The sequence below is a fragment of the Azolla caroliniana genome, unplaced genomic scaffold (assembly GCF_043228905.1).
Source record: "Azolla caroliniana isolate FFs.n. ecotype wild unplaced genomic scaffold, voAzoCaro1.0.p SCAF_20, whole genome shotgun sequence".
In the NCBI taxonomy this organism is placed as follows: Eukaryota; Viridiplantae; Streptophyta; class Polypodiopsida; order Salviniales; family Salviniaceae; genus Azolla; species Azolla caroliniana.
In genome coordinates, this window is record NW_028230455.1 from 10,515,980 (window position 1) to 10,528,679 (window position 12,700).

Sequence of the window (12,700 nt, forward strand, 5' to 3'; positions counted from 1 at the left end):
CCGGAACGTGTCGAACATCCTTCAGCAGCATCTTGCATCCGGTTGATGTCATCAGCCACACGTCTCCTATGCCGGCAATCCGACATGTGCCTTCATTTCCCATCCGGACACAGCCGTGCTCACCGGCTGTGTAGGATGAGAAGTATTTCTTCTCCGGGGTCAGGTGGAACGACGCTCCGGAATCGACCACCCAGGTCATCTCTACACCGGCAAGGTTCAGCTCCCTCTCTTCGGTAATGAGCATGATTTCTTCCTCACTTGTTGCCGCGAGTGCCGTCGTTCCTTTCCGGTCCTGCCCTCGCCGATCCGGACCTCTCCGGTCCGTGGCTCCCCGGTATGCACCGTTTCTCTCCGGTGACTTCTTCGAATCGGTGTCGTCGGCTCCGTTGTCCTTTCGGTAATGCCGACAATTCTTCCGGAAGTGCCCCGGCTTCCCACAGTGGAAGCATGTGGGTCTTCCTCTTGACTGCGACCGGGTCCCCGACTTCTCCCGTCTTTGCGGACTCCGGTTCCATTGTCTTCCCCGTTCCGATTCGGTAAGCAGCGCCTTCGAGTCGGAGGCCGGTTCTTTATCTCTCCGACGCGCTTCTTCGTTCAAAATACTTGTCTTTACCGTTTGTAGAGACAAGTTATCTTCGGTGCAGGAGGTGCTGAGAGTCACCACCAAGTTCTCCCAGCTTTCCGGCAATGTACACATCAGAATGATGGCTTGCATTGCATCCTCCAACGGGAACTTGATCACCGCAAGCTGGTTCACGAATCCCATGAACGTGCTTACGTGTTCCACCATACTCTCGCCGTCCCGGTACTTGAGGTTCACTATCTTCCTCATCAGGGAGGTCCGGTTCAACGCATTCTTCCTCTCGTAGAGGCCCGACAGCTTCCGCCACATCTCATTTGCGTTGATGTCGTTCGCCACATGTTGTAGAACGCTCACGTCTACGTATTGCCGAATGGTTGCAACGGCTTTCCGGTTCAGAAGCCTCCATTCCGACTCAAGTACTCCCTTCGGTATTTCCGACCTGTCAATCGGTTCGTACAGGTCCCGAACAATTAGAAGATCCTCCATCTTGATCTTCCAGTCGGCGTAATTCTGCGAGTTCAACACCATCATGCCCGGAGGCCCACTACCGCCGCCTTCCATTTTCTGTGTTAACCTAGCTCTGATACCAGTTTGTTGTAAACACTTGAGCTCGGCCACAACCGAGGAATAGGATCAACTCACAGAAAACAGGAAATACAAAATACACGAAGACAACAGAGAGAAAGGTACACAGGATGTTTTACGTGGAAAACCCTAAATGGGAAAAACCACGGGAGTCCTCAAACTCCAACTATCACTATAAACAGAGATGTACAATGGTGAAGCTACAAGGCAGCAACCTTGAGCTCACTGTCTTCGCCACAGGCGGCGGCAATACACAGAGGCGTCGACCTCTTCCTTTCTCTCTCTTTCTCTCTCGGCTGCTCTCACTTCGCTCCCTCGGCTGAAAACATAAAATGAGCAACAACGTTTAAACTGTTTGCCCTAAGTCATATTTATACACATATGACTTTCGGGCTATTTACAAATATAGCCTCAAGGGCCCTTGGCAAACATATTCACAAATATGTCCCCGCATCCGGATCTCTCTCCGGGTACATTCGTCATCCGGCTCCGTAACCGGGGTCTTCAGCATCCGGCTCCGTAACCGGGGTCTTCATCATCCGGCTCCGTAACCGGGGTCTTCAGCATCCGGCTCCGTAGCCGGGGTCTTCATCATCCGGCTCCGTAACCGGGGTCTTCAGCATCCGGCTCTGTAGCCGGGGTCTTCATCATCCGGCTCCGTAACCGGGGTCTTCATCATCCGGCTCCGTAACCGCAACCGGGCTTGCCGTCCTTCATCTCCGGACATCCCATCCGGAGGGACCGAAATCCCAACAGTTGTAAACCTCAAAATGAATCCATAAACGGAGATAAATACAAATGAGTAGAATAAGAAAGTACTTACAAGTGGAGGTGGACCTTTCGGTGCGGGTGTAGGTACCACTAGCCGAGCGCAAGTGCGATTGGAGGTGCAATTGGTTGAGCGTAGGTGTAGTAGGTTTCAAATATTCAAAAATAGCAGGAAAAAGTAAGTGTGCAGGGTTTTAGCAATGATGAAGTTGTGCTCGGGTTAGGTGCTCAAACTGGGTCAGGTTTGAAGGATTGGGTTGGGTGTGACAGAGGCTCGCCAAGTCCGGGCTGCATAAAACCCAACCCGGCTCAGACAAGCCTATATCACATCTAACCCAAGTAGTGATGATGCCATTTGATTACCTAACTTGGACTCGGTTAACCTAACCTAGCCAGTGTAATTTTCTAAACCTAACCTGGACTCTACATACCTAACCTGGTCCTTGTAATTCTATAAACCTAACCCGACAAGAACACCTAACCTGAACCTTTTGACCTAACCCGGTGTTCAGACCTAACCCGACATCGTAGTGCACGTAACCCAGACACAATTGTATCGTTGTTAAAGCCTTGCACACTTACTTTTTTCCCCTATTTTTGAATATTTGAAACCTGCTACACCTGCGCTCGACCAGCTGCACCCGCACCTACTCCTGAACCTCCACCTCCACCTTGTAAGTCTTTCTTATTTTGCTCATCTGTATTGATCTCCGTTTAGGGATTTAGGAAAGCTATGTTGAGTTTCATATTAAGATTTGCAATTTCATTTTTATCAATATGTTTGTGTATGCCGGAAAGACCAATCATTATGTTGTGTTTGCATTTGTGGACTCGGCAAAGGATTGTTATAAACCCTAAATTTTGATGCTTTGTCTATAATTGGTGGAGATTCTGATACTTCTCCTCCTCCTCCTCCTCCTTCTCTATCTTCTTCATCTTCGTCCTCCATAACTTGCGGCTCAAATGCAAATGGATGATGCTACAATGGATATAGATGTAGAGTTGACACAAGAAGCAGAAGTCAAGATGAATGTAGAAGTTGACGAAAGGGAAGAAATGAAGTTAGGAACACATCAAACTATGGAAGCACTTCAACTGCTCGAGCAAGGATTAAGAGCAATGAACAATGCGACTGTTGAGCATTGTGAGCAACTCATGGTAGATTTTCGAAAGGAGTTGCTCTTATCTATGGGCACATCGGCAACAACCAATATGGCATCAAGAGATTCAATAAGTTAGAAGCAACAAATTGGTGCGAAACGAGGAGCCACACCCAACATTTCACAAAAACTTATTGGCAGCTCCCCAAACATGACCAAAACGCACATCTGGAACCTACAAAGAGGTGCTCGTCATGCTAAGAGGCGGTTGCCAATATGTGAGACTAAGAAGGTTCGGTGTTTGTATTGTGATGGTTTGACATTGACTTCAAGAGAGACTAATGCAAATTGTTGCAAAATTGTGGGTATATCTTGCCATCCTTTGACCAAGAGCCTTGATCTTTGAGTTTTTTTTTACATTATAGCATGTGTTTTTTTAGGTTTGTAGTGTATGGAGATTGTATATGTACAACTCGAAGATTTTGATATCTAAACATGTATAGCCAATTGGTGGCTAAAATTGTTGACATTTTGTTTAAATTCAGTGTTGGACGAAAGTTTTGGTAAATTTTTACATGTAAAACGTTGAAATTTTATTTTTGAAATTTTTGGCTAATCTTAGCATTTTTTTAAACAATGGTCTTTTCAGAAACTTTAGTCAGGTTAGGTGCATGTACCTGGGTTAGGTTCACGTGTGACAGAAAAATTACTTCCACAGATGAGGTCTTGTTTTGTTAAATGAGATAGATCACTCCACCAACTAATGAAAGGGGTCATGCACCACCACAAGTACAAAATAAAGTGAAGAGTTCTCGGTCTACAAATCCTTAACTCAAGCATTATTTAACACCCAGACACCTTCCTCGAGTTCCTCGACAAAAATTAGCTACAATCAGGGACATGCCACATGTTGTGTAGTACCCGAGTAGAATAGTTGGGAAAGTTAACTCCAAGCGACGTCCTCCTGTATATCCTCTATGTATATGCTCTCCTTATTTCCCCATACTCCTTAATAAACCCTTTATATTTCATTTCAATTGCCTCCATTTTTTTATTTAACTTAACCACCCTATTTACATTCCATCATTTCCCCGAACACACCTTTATAAACTTTGCGACTTCTTCTTTGCCTCCATTTCTACTAGTCCCTCGATTACCCATAAATTCTCTTTATTTCCCAAGATGCCCTTCATCACCCTCATCTCCAAGCTTTTCTAGATTCCATGCATAACACATGTAAATACACATGCTTTATTGTCTCGTTGTGTACATGCTTTGCCAGTTTAACTATTATAGACTAAATTATTTGGTATTTCTTGTCTACCTTTGCGACAAAAGCTAGTATCCACCTAATGTTATCTCTTTCACATTCTTGTTCTCCACTCCTACAAGGTTTCTATACATTGAAAGTTTCATTTAACAATTCATGTTAGCTTCTCCAAGCATGCACACATATCTCCAATTGGTATTACAATACCACTAGGTTCCTCAGAAACATGCCATTTTTCTGATTCTTTTACAAATATGAAACCAAATTGGTGATTATGAGATGAGTAGATCTATCTATCCCTAACATAGGGTAAGGCAATGCACCCACATCATCTCATTCTTCCTATTGTCTTCCATTTGCTTCCTATTTGAGTCTTAAGAGTGACACTGCATTCTTTGTATGGTATAGTTGATCACATGCACCTAGTTAAAATGCCTCTTGCTATGGTAAATATTCGATGTATAGTTCTCTAGACAATTGGTAGCGAAAAACATCCAAATGGCCTATATACATTTATGCATTGTATGAAAACAAAAAAAATCAAACAACATGTGGCCTGTTTTTTACCTAATCCAAGACCACAACTAAAAAAAATGTTTACTTTTAGATTACAATTTAGCATACTATATGCACTCATCAATTTTATTGAGTATAGAATTGCAAACATAAATCAATATCATAGGGCAGATACAAAAGCATGCTTCCTTTCCAGCATATCACACCCATCACAATCTCATTTAGTCTTTGAAACTATTGCTTGTCATAGTGGCATCAAAACATTTTACTTATCATTGATCCCACATTTCAATCACCATGAGAATATCAATAAGGTATACACATGTTGTTTGTCCCTTGGAAGCATCCTTCAACAAACTTCAATTGAGATCATGAGGCAGATACAAATCAATGCGTACTTCCCATCATCATCGTCATCATGGCATGACCTCAATCCATCTTTCAAACTAATTAGCTCTGTCAGAGTAACATAATGGCATTTTACTATTCAATCACCATGAGATTGTGGATAGGGTATATGTCTATGGTTCTTGGAAGCATTCTTCCATTTCCTCTTTGCAAGGAAAGCCTCAAAGTTTTCTAGTTGTCTACAAATGTTATTAACCAAAATATGAGTCTACCCTAGACAAAATCAATTGAATCAAATACTTAAGTTCCTAGTACAAACAAGATAAATAGGAGATTCAGAAGAAGAATGCTATCTTCAATTCCTTATACTTATCTATCAAGTATTCTTTCCTTGTCTCAGGTGCGAATGAGATAACGATACATACACATAAGTATTTGGTAGAATGATTTATTCTCTCGAGGAATGCATAATTCATCATACTCACATTCTTCAAATAGAATGACACAAAAGGTGTATGGTTTAGGTGTATTGAAATCAACCAACGAAGAAAGCGTAGGATCCATAAGTCAAAAGCAACAAATTGGTGCGAAAAGAGGAGCGATAGTCAACATCTCGCAAGAACTTATTGACAGCTCCCCAAACACTTGGAAATCCCACACTAGAAAACTATAGATAGGTGCAAGTCAGGCTAGGAGGTAGTTGCCAATATGTGAAATTGAGAAAGTTAGGCGTTTGCATTGTGATAACTTGACCTTGACTTCAAGGGATTCCAATACTAATTGCTGCAAAAATTGTAGTTGCATTTTGTTGTCATCTACACTACCCCTAATAATACCTTATCTTTTCCTTATTGACATGGATGAGGCTAGTTTGTTAATGAAATTGATGAAATAAAGTGCTCCACCAACTAATGAAGGGTCAAGCTCCAACATCCATTGAATCAAGCAAAGAGCTCTTGATCTACCAATCCTTTAATGCAAGCAATGTTTACGTCCTTGAAACCAATATCCAAGGTACATCCTCTTCTTCACTGCGTTTTAATTTAGTTTGCCTTCGAGTTTGATTACATCCGTTTTCTTTATTCACTCAATTGCGCCTATTTTCATACTACCATTTCCTCAACTTCTTGCTCTCCAACTCTATAAGCTTTCTAACAAACAGTTTATTTAAGCTTGTCATTGTAACCGCAATTGGTATTCACCTATTGTCAGGTTCCTCAGCAGCATGCTATTGTCTAATTGCTTTAGTATGAAACCACATCAGCAATCAAGACATGAGTAAATTTATACCCATCACATAAGGTGTTTGTACAAGGCAATGCACCCACAATCTTCTCCATTTTCATTTTGTCTTCCATTTTCTTCCTCTTGGCTTATGGCATAATTGAAAGCGTCACAAAATGTTTCCTTGTATAGTCTTGTAGATCAAATGCACCTAATTAGAAGGCATCTTGTTGTGGCATAGTTCTCTGGCATTAGGCTGAAAAGAACTTCTAATAAATAGACTATATACTAATGCAATGTATCAGAACAAAAAATCAAACAAAATGCAGCATTTTCTTTGGCCAATACCCATGCCACAACCAGGAAAGGTTTACTTTCAGATTACAATTTAGCATACTATATGCACACTAATAAATTTTATTGAGTACAGAATTGCGAAGTTAAATCAATATCATAGGGCAGATCCAAGAGTATGCTTCCTTCCCAGCATATCATCATCACAGTCTCATTCCATCTTTCAAACTAGCTTTGTCATAGTGGCATAACTGCATTTTACTATTGTTGATCCCACTTCCAATCACCATGAGATCATTGACAAGGTATACTGCTTCAGTTCTTAAAAGCATTCTTCAACAGACTTCAATTGAGATCACGAGGCAAGTACAAAACACTGCCTACTTCCCATCATCATCATGACATGACCCCATCCATCTTTCAAACTAATTAGCTCTGTCAGAGTGACATAATGGCATTTTACTATTCAATCCCACTTTCAATCATCATGAGATCGTCGATAAGGTATATATCTATGGTCCTTGGAAGCATTCTTCCGTCTCCTCTTTGCAAGGAATGCATCAAGTTTTCCACTTGCCTACAAATATTATTAAGCACAATTAGTCTACCCTAGACAAAATCAATTGAATTAAATATGTAAGTTCCTAGAACAAACAAGATGATAGGAGATCCAGAAGAAAAATGCTACCTTCAGTTCCTTATACTTATCTATCAAGTCTTCTTTCCTCGTCTCAGCTGCAAATGAGATAAAGATATGTACACATAAGTAGTTAGTAGAATGATTTATCCTCTGGAATGACGCATAATTTATTATACTCACATTTCTTCAAATAGAAGGGCTTCTTGCCCTGTTTCACAGCTTCCTTTTCTTTCTTCCTTACTTCAGCATCCTTCTTATGCCTTTTTCGGCGTTTTTCCTCCTCTCTAAGTTGTATATCCTTTTGATTTTTGCATTAATGAGAAAACAATGCCAAATCTAATTACTGGTTCAACATCCAGCGTAATGCCAAAGGGAAAAAAATGAATGCTAAAATAAAGCAAAATAAAGCAAATTGATTTAAAATCCTCCAAAATCAATCATGAATGGTTTGGAGAAAAACCGACATCACATCTACTTCATAGTGTCCAACGACATGTCTAGGTTCAGCAATTGAGAAATTATAAACAAAATCTTAGGCTTGTCGAAGCTATATTTTCCCAATCCTTTGTATCAGACATTTTCCTCTGTATAGCTTTTCATAATATTTACGCAACTTGAAATCCTTTCCTGCTCTCCAAATTCTATACGGGTTTTTCCTTTTATGAATTATGTTTTCTAAAAGAATGCCCAAGAAACAATGCAGATATATAACAGTTGATATATAAATGGATAAAAGATCACAAAAAATGGACATATGCACACTCACAATCCAATTAATATGTTTTTCGATCTGTTCACAAGTTTCACTAGACTTCTCCTTTCGTAGCAATCCTTGAAGTCTCTGGTCAAACAACAAGAAACAATTAGTTATTAATGCCATATGGTCATGCATCATCGAAAACTATCAATTTATGTCAGACTATATTTTGAGTTTTACCTTCTTTTCCGCAGGAAGCTCCTCATCATAGAGGAAACTGTATGACTTTTTGAACCTATACACAGGAAATCAGTCATTCACGCAAATTGTTTTGGAAAACACAGCAGGACAGCTGTCAGACAAGCATGTTTAACAATCCAGACACAACACTATTGATTATCTCATTTGTCTGTGAATTATAATCATGGAGAGGCAGCCCATTTTACAGATGCTTCGTGAATCTCGAGAGGGATTTGAACACAATCCCTAGACCGAGAAAAAACTTGGAACTCCTAACAATCATGAAGGCAACAGAAGCCCTCAGATACCGACTACTCACATGCATATTGGAGACTGATGGATGCTTTTGTGGGGAGTTTATGATTACCATGGGAATGAAACAATGTAGTCCACTATTGCGGATTCTATTAGGTCTATGATTATCAAAGAAAAATCGCATAAGTCAATTTAGTTTCATGTAGATGGATTCATATACAATTCCTCAAATGTGGATCACCTCCAGAATGCCACTTTTCGTCACTTTTCTGCTGAAAAATTTATCATCAGACCATCTTGAATGGATTCACATCTCTCACAAGCTTGTAGTGTGAGAGGTTCACAAATGGGTAACACACATCACTGGGATCCTAAAAGACAGTAGCAAATGGTTGTCCCTCACACAACTAAAGCCATCTTGAAAGTTTCATGAATGGGTAACACCCATCACTGGGATCCAAAAAGACACTAGCAAGGGGTTGTCCCTCCTCACACAACTAAAGTCTGTACAAGAAAAATATCGGAGTGGTTGACATTAGGATCACTGAGCAACATGTTCCCTTCGCAACAAAACACTCATTACTGACACTTTGAACGAAAGCAGCACATATAAACATAACCAATGGAATCTAAGTTCTAATGCAGGACCTGAAAAGGCAAAATTCCACAAATTGAACAATGATGACCATTAATGTGAAGATATCTATGTGATAGACCAATAAATAACTAACTGAAAACTTCTTGAGCATCACATGAAGAGGAAGAGACAATGTCATACACCATTTTGTCCGGAGGCTTTCATATCTCTTTCTTTCTTTCTTTCTTTGATGCCATCACAATATTATATAAACGTAAAGTTGTATACTGTTCAACAATATCATTTTAATCTCACAAACAGCACAGAATCATTTTAATATAAAGAAGAAATGAGAGAATCTAAAGCTTCAACACTTCGTTGAATGGTTTTGCATTTCCTTACCTGGACTCTTCATAGCCACCACACAAATTTTCAAACCTCGGATCTCTAAGGACCTATCAAAAGCATAAAATGATTTAATACAATTAGCTATTACAAAGAAATATGAATAGAAAACATAAATTATGATAGGTTTCTCTATCCTCTCACTCCTGCACTTTACATGATCTGAATTCTCAATGAAGAGAGTAGTGTGGGTGTGTGGCCTTTGGACCCCTTGGTGAAACCCATTTGAATTTGTGATCAATATATCTTTGGTGGCATGTTACGACATACGTCACCAAGGTATATGTATGAAAAGATTAGATACATGTGGTAAACCATAATTAAAGGTGGATTCTTGGTTCATCTTCCTATTGAGTTCTAGACACATCGTCTCTCCTCATATTGTACTGTGCTAATGTTTTGTAGATATTGCAAGTATTGTGGTTAATGCTAACACATCTCTTGATCCTTTCCTTAGATATCTTCAAGTTGCTTGTTAATCATTGATCTAGTACCATGTTACTCCGTTCATATATGTAAGTTTCTTTTTAATTTCCTATTTATTAATCCAATTCTCACAAATTCGATGGGTATTCCAAACTATTCTCCGTGCTATCAATACGAAACTAAAACGGTTTTTGAGCCCCAAAACAAGCATACAACCCCCTCATGTGATGTTTTTTATGAAGATGTATCACAAGAAAAGATCAAGCCATATTATACACACACATAGAAATTATCTCCAACCCATAGTAAATCTATTTAACAAGGAAATTCAAGACATGGTCATTTGAATACCATGCAAATACCATAACTTTATATGAACGAGTCATGATTAAAATTCATAAGAATGAAAAAAAATCTTTGCTACCATAAGAATTTCACCAAGTGAAAAAAATTCTTTGCTACCATAACTTTATAGGAATGAGTCGTGACTAAACATTCATAAGAATGATAAAAAATGCTTTGCTACCATAACAATTTCACCATGTGAGACATAGTTTTATGAATAAACATAGTTTCACAACACCAAAGTGAAAACAAAGACCTAATATCTAATCATGTAGCAAAAGTACTTTGGAAGTGAGATATTAAAAAGGAAATAAATTCAGCCCTTCCATGTTATCTAATGGTAAAGCTTCTCCTCCATAACCTTCATTTTTTCCTAAGTAGTGTTTTTTCATAGGAAATTTCAAGCTTATCCCATGAAGCAATGGTTTTTGAGCAACCTTGCATGAACATTCAAGATGTGCAGGCGTTGGTGTTAAGGGTTCTATGCATCTCATGTTTTAAAATTTAGCAGCCATTTTGTTAACTTTTGTTTTATGCAAAAATGATTGAAGAGTTAGTTATAATGAACCCCTGATTGATAACGAGACCATATGCAGCACAAAACAAACATGTGACTGGAGGGAAAAGTTATCTTACTCGTTTTGGCGCTTGAATCACCTCTCGGAATCTGCCTACTGGCTTCTTACTGCTCATTTCTACTGGTCTGATAACAAAAGCAAGTGGTCAAAATAAATATCATGAAAAACATGATTGTCATATTTATGCTATATTTCTCCAAAACAAATGTGGTAGGAAAAATGTCATCCTATTTATCAAAAATTTAAATAAAAAAAAAAAAGCTTGAAAAAATGAAACTTGTTTACAAAATGATGCAGCTATATATTCAAAAGGTAATAAAGTAGGTTTCCAAAATGATGTTATATTTCAAATGAATAAAAAATAGTCTAACATGTATACCTTTTACCTGTTTTTGTTTGCTCGGGAAGGTATCGGTTTCTGAATGGGAATAGGACGAAACCTTGAGAAGCCATCACAGCGAGCTCTCTGAAGGTCTTCAAATGGGATTTCGGAAACTAAATTCTGCAACTCTTCTTCACCTTCGTCTTCCTCTTCCTCCTGGGAGAAGCAAAAAGTGGAACTTTTCGATAAATCTTTAGAAAGGCTACTTTCTTCTTTTCCTGTGTTTAGGTTTTTTGCACAGAGGAAACGAAAAAAGAAAACCAAAAAAAAATGGAGTTGTTTTGCGTAATGATCATAACAGGCAAACCTTCTCCGAGGCGGAAATCGACTCCTCCTCTTCTTCTTCTTCTTCTTCCTTTTCTTCCTCTTCTTCTTCACATCGACTCTCACGCTTGCTATTCCTGGAGGACATGGCCGCTCTCTCGCTGGCCCGAGACAGAGACAGAATATACAGAGAGAGAGAGAGAGAGAGAGACAGTATCTGTTTTTACCAAAAGTGTGTGTGTGTGTGTGTTAGAGAGAGAGAGAGAGAGAGAGAGAGAGAGAGATAGTATCTGTTTTTACCAAAAGTGTGTGTGTGTGTGTTAGAGAGAGAGAGAGAGAGAGAGAGAGACAGTATCTGTTTTTACCAAAAGTGTGTGTGTGTGTGTGTTAGAGAGAGAGAGAGAGAGAGAGAGAGAGAGAGAGAGAGAGAGAATCCGTCTATTCCATTTCGTATGTAGTAGTAATAGCAAGATGAAGAAGAACTACTGTAGTTATAACTTATAGCAAGATGAAGAAGAAGGTCTCAATCTCTCAAAGCTCTCTATCTAGGTCACACTTTATCTATACATATAATGGTTTTTTGGTTGTCCCAAGTGTTTTTTATTTCCTTTTGTTTTCTTTTTCTTCTTTTTTTTTGGGGGGGGGGGGGGCCTTGGTCTATGTCTTAGTAGATCATGCGAAGCTTTTTGTCATATCCAACCCACAACCACGTTTCGTCCCATAATTTGCTTCATCGCATACTGACATTCGCCCGGTCGAATCCTGGCAGATGCATTCCCCACACGAACGCTTTTCTAAACCCGTGAATCCTTCTTTCGGGCCAGCTAATAAAAACTTTAATGGTCAGATCACACGAATCTGAAAAAAACAAACAAACAAGTGTTTGAATCTCATCACATGCCAACTCAATAAAAAATCAACATGTCGAAACTTTGCCTCAAATGTTGCAAATGTTATGTTACTCTGTGTTGACGCCCATGAAACTCAAATAGCTATAAACTCGAAATCAATTTTATAAAATCCATCGATATGGTTTCCTATTTAGTGGCATGTATATTTGAGGTATGCAAAAGACTCGTGACTTTAAGTTGCCCAGTCTTGACATTGTTGACATTTAATCTGATAGACTTGTATGTCAAAATGCATAGGCCAATAAAATTTAGTAGAGCCATGGGAGAGTGTATAATCCATTTTGAGTACCCT

The 12,700-nt window shown here is 39.3% G+C and overlaps 1 protein-coding gene across 2 annotated transcripts; it reads right to left on the reverse strand.

Moving 5' to 3' along the window:
* Window positions 1-6,788: 6,788 nt before the first annotated feature.
* On the reverse strand, window positions 6,789-11,683 carry LOC147850977 (rRNA biogenesis RRP36-like protein). 2 transcript variants are annotated; one of them, XM_087335962.1, is made up of 9 exons: window positions 11,541-11,683; window positions 11,238-11,389; window positions 10,910-10,976; window positions 9,500-9,552; window positions 8,266-8,320; window positions 8,095-8,169; window positions 7,509-7,626; window positions 7,377-7,423; window positions 6,789-7,265 (listed from the first exon to the last, which is right to left on the reverse strand). In XM_087335962.1, the coding sequence occupies exons 1-9, from the start codon at window positions 11,643-11,645 to the stop codon at window positions 7,167-7,169; spliced, it is 771 nt and encodes a 256-aa protein (XP_087192088.1). In that variant the 5' UTR covers window positions 11,646-11,683; the 3' UTR covers window positions 6,789-7,166. The 2 variants fall into 2 exon arrangements, with proteins under 2 accessions (XP_087192088.1, XP_087192089.1); XM_087335963.1 differs by having other exon boundaries at window positions 11,231-11,389; window positions 11,541-11,625.
* Window positions 11,684-12,700: the final 1,017 nt, after the last annotated feature.